The sequence below is a fragment of the Dufourea novaeangliae genome, unplaced genomic scaffold, assembly GCF_001272555.1.
Source record: "Dufourea novaeangliae isolate 0120121106 unplaced genomic scaffold, ASM127255v1 scaffold172, whole genome shotgun sequence".
Classification (NCBI taxonomy): Eukaryota; Metazoa; Arthropoda; class Insecta; order Hymenoptera; family Halictidae; genus Dufourea; species Dufourea novaeangliae.
In genome coordinates, this window is record NW_015374058.1 from 3,563,419 (window position 1) to 3,565,789 (window position 2,371).

At 34.4% G+C, this 2,371-nt stretch overlaps 1 protein-coding gene across 1 annotated transcript; it reads right to left on the reverse strand.

The window, feature by feature from the left end:
• Positions 1-676: 676 nt before the first annotated feature.
• On the reverse strand, positions 677-1,670 carry LOC107190036. The gene is made up of 3 exons (XM_015578752.1): positions 1,405-1,670; positions 1,058-1,324; positions 677-986 (listed from the first exon to the last, which is right to left on the reverse strand). The coding sequence occupies exons 1-3, from the start codon at positions 1,668-1,670 to the stop codon at positions 677-679; spliced, it is 843 nt and encodes a 280-aa protein (XP_015434238.1).
• Between the last annotated feature and the right edge of the window lie 701 nt (positions 1,671-2,371).

The window sequence follows — 2,371 nt, forward strand, 5'->3', positions numbered from 1 at the left end:
ATTAATTTCGTTCTAAATATCAGATTTTAACATACAGTCTACGATTTCGCTAGATCTTGTTTACTAAATATAATAATAACTACTGATTGAACTGGTACCAAATGTTGCGATATTACTCAAACGGTTCGATACTCTGACTAGTGTTCGAAATGATTTCTAATTAGATTCTTTTTTTGCACTTTCTCCGTTATAAGGTTCGTCAAAGTAGGTAATCAATGAAATTATGTACAGTTAAGAGTACAATCTCACGTAATTTGTGGAACAGAGATATTCGCAATACTGAAAACTGGAATAGGAATCTGGAATAGGTAGATTCATTTTCAATAACATTCTTCCGCTTTTAGAAAACGAGTTTATAATATTTATACATTATGATACATTTATTTTGTACAGAGTCTACTGTAATCTTCTCAGATGTAAATAAAGACAAAAAAGACGACGAAGATATCGCTTAAACGTTATATACTATTTATGTTATGAAATATTTTTAATCTTATTTTAAGACAATGTTTCCACTTGGCAAATCAACATGATTCCTTAGAGAAAAAAAATTCCTCAATTTGTTATACCCACAAATAATCAAGTCACTTATAACTTTGTTTCACTGATTAATAATAGTCACAAATTAAATTAATCAAGATACATTAGACACGAAATAATAATTACTGTAATTTTATTATATTATATTATGTGCACAAATGTCTGCTATGTCGGTTTCTGTATAGTGTCTGCTTTGACATTTTGAAATCAGTTCGTATGATTGGCTTAAAAGGTCCTTGCGTAAAGGACGTTTCCTAAACTGCGGGTCTGAACAGAGCCGATTAAATTCTGATGAACACTGAGCCATTTGTTTTCGTTCATAAACGTCTAAGATACTCAATATTTTCAACTTTAATTCAACTGGTAGACCCTGTAGGCCGGGACACATCAATCCTGCTCTGATTGATACATCTAAGCGCACTGGAGTAGCTATAGAGTCTTTGAACCTATTAAATAAGTTTGTGGTAAACTATATTATCATTCTAAATACCTAGACATCCTTTTAAACTTATTATACCTGTGAGATATTTCTTTCAGGTTTCTATATTTTCCGCAAAGGTCACTAGAAAAAGGATTAACATACTTCAGGGTTTGTACACTAATGCAATAAATGTTTCTATTGTCCACTAAAGGGAAAAAGTTAAGAATCAATGTATCTCCCAGTGGAATAGCAATCAGCTTGCATTTTACGTCAGGAACATTAGTTAGTTCAACATTTACGTCATAGACCCCTGTTTCCTCTGACTTCCAATTATCGGGTATGTGCAAGGATCTCAGACTCTGACTGTAATGAATATGACATAATACATCAAAATTGAATAATGCCACAAATAGCAAGAAACGTTGTTGAACATTTTCGCCTACCGTTGTGAACTACGTTCGTCTGTTGACACCTGAAAACCGGACTCCGCCAAAAATACTATTAGCAAAGCAACAAGATAATCGTGATGCTTGGCACTGTCTTCTAAGTCTTTCAATATTCCCTCTAACGAGGGCACTAACTTTGTAATCGTGCTGTCCTCCGCCAAAATAGGCTCCAACGTAACTGTTGACATTTCGACAACAAACTTAACCTCCGAAACGTGTGACGCTGCAATCCATACAACCTCTCCCACGAATACCTGAGGCATTCATGAGTATGAGCTTCTTGATCATATCCCGAGAGGTCGTAGTTGCTTAACGACAGTTGTGACATGCATGGACTAGCATACATATTTCTTAATGTGGACTTATTTGTTAAATGAATTCACGAGAATACTCCTAAATATGGTCTGACAGTATAAATAGCTATACTGGTAATAATCATACTCTCTCGTAGTCATAACACTACTCTTTTTTAACACTTTATCAAGAATTTCACGAAACCAGTTTTGTTTACATACCATGGCGGCCTCTCTAGAGAAGCGGGAGAACTACATTGAAAGAAACAAGTGTGGACGAAAAAGTGAGAGCGGTTATCGGCAATAATTAAATCAATTTTACACGATTGACGAATACACATATACATAATATTTCTAAAAATATTTCATGTTCTTTAATTAGATTTCTAATAATATCGATGAATTTTAAGACAAAATTGAAATCTGAAGTGAGCTGCATTGTACCGGTGCACAAATTGGAACAAGTTACCACAGCTGTAAAGCGGTGATGAATACTTCCTCACTTTTTAACAGGAATCAAGGATCGAATAATTCAAAGAGATAATACGCCTGCGATCTCGCGTACCGAGCGTGTTTTTAAACTTATCGCAGATAAAACTTATCATTGTGTAATTTTTCATCGATAGCCGAACTTATCCGTAATGCTTCCGCAATCGTTAAATCAACGACAA

Bases quoted from the DNA above. Each gene is read 5' to 3' on its own strand.
- LOC107190036 (XM_015578752.1), bottom strand. From the start codon at position 1,670: ATGCCTCAGGTATTCGTGGGAGAGGTTGTATGGATTGCAGCGTCACAC. The intron at 1,325-1,404 runs GTAGGCGAAAAT...TATTCATTACAG, and splicing joins GACGAACGTAGTTCACAACG to TCAGAGTCTGAGATCCTTGC. The intron at 987-1,057 runs GTATAATAAGTT...CTTATTTAATAG, and splicing joins CTGAAAGAAATATCTCACAG to GTTCAAAGACTCTATAGCTA.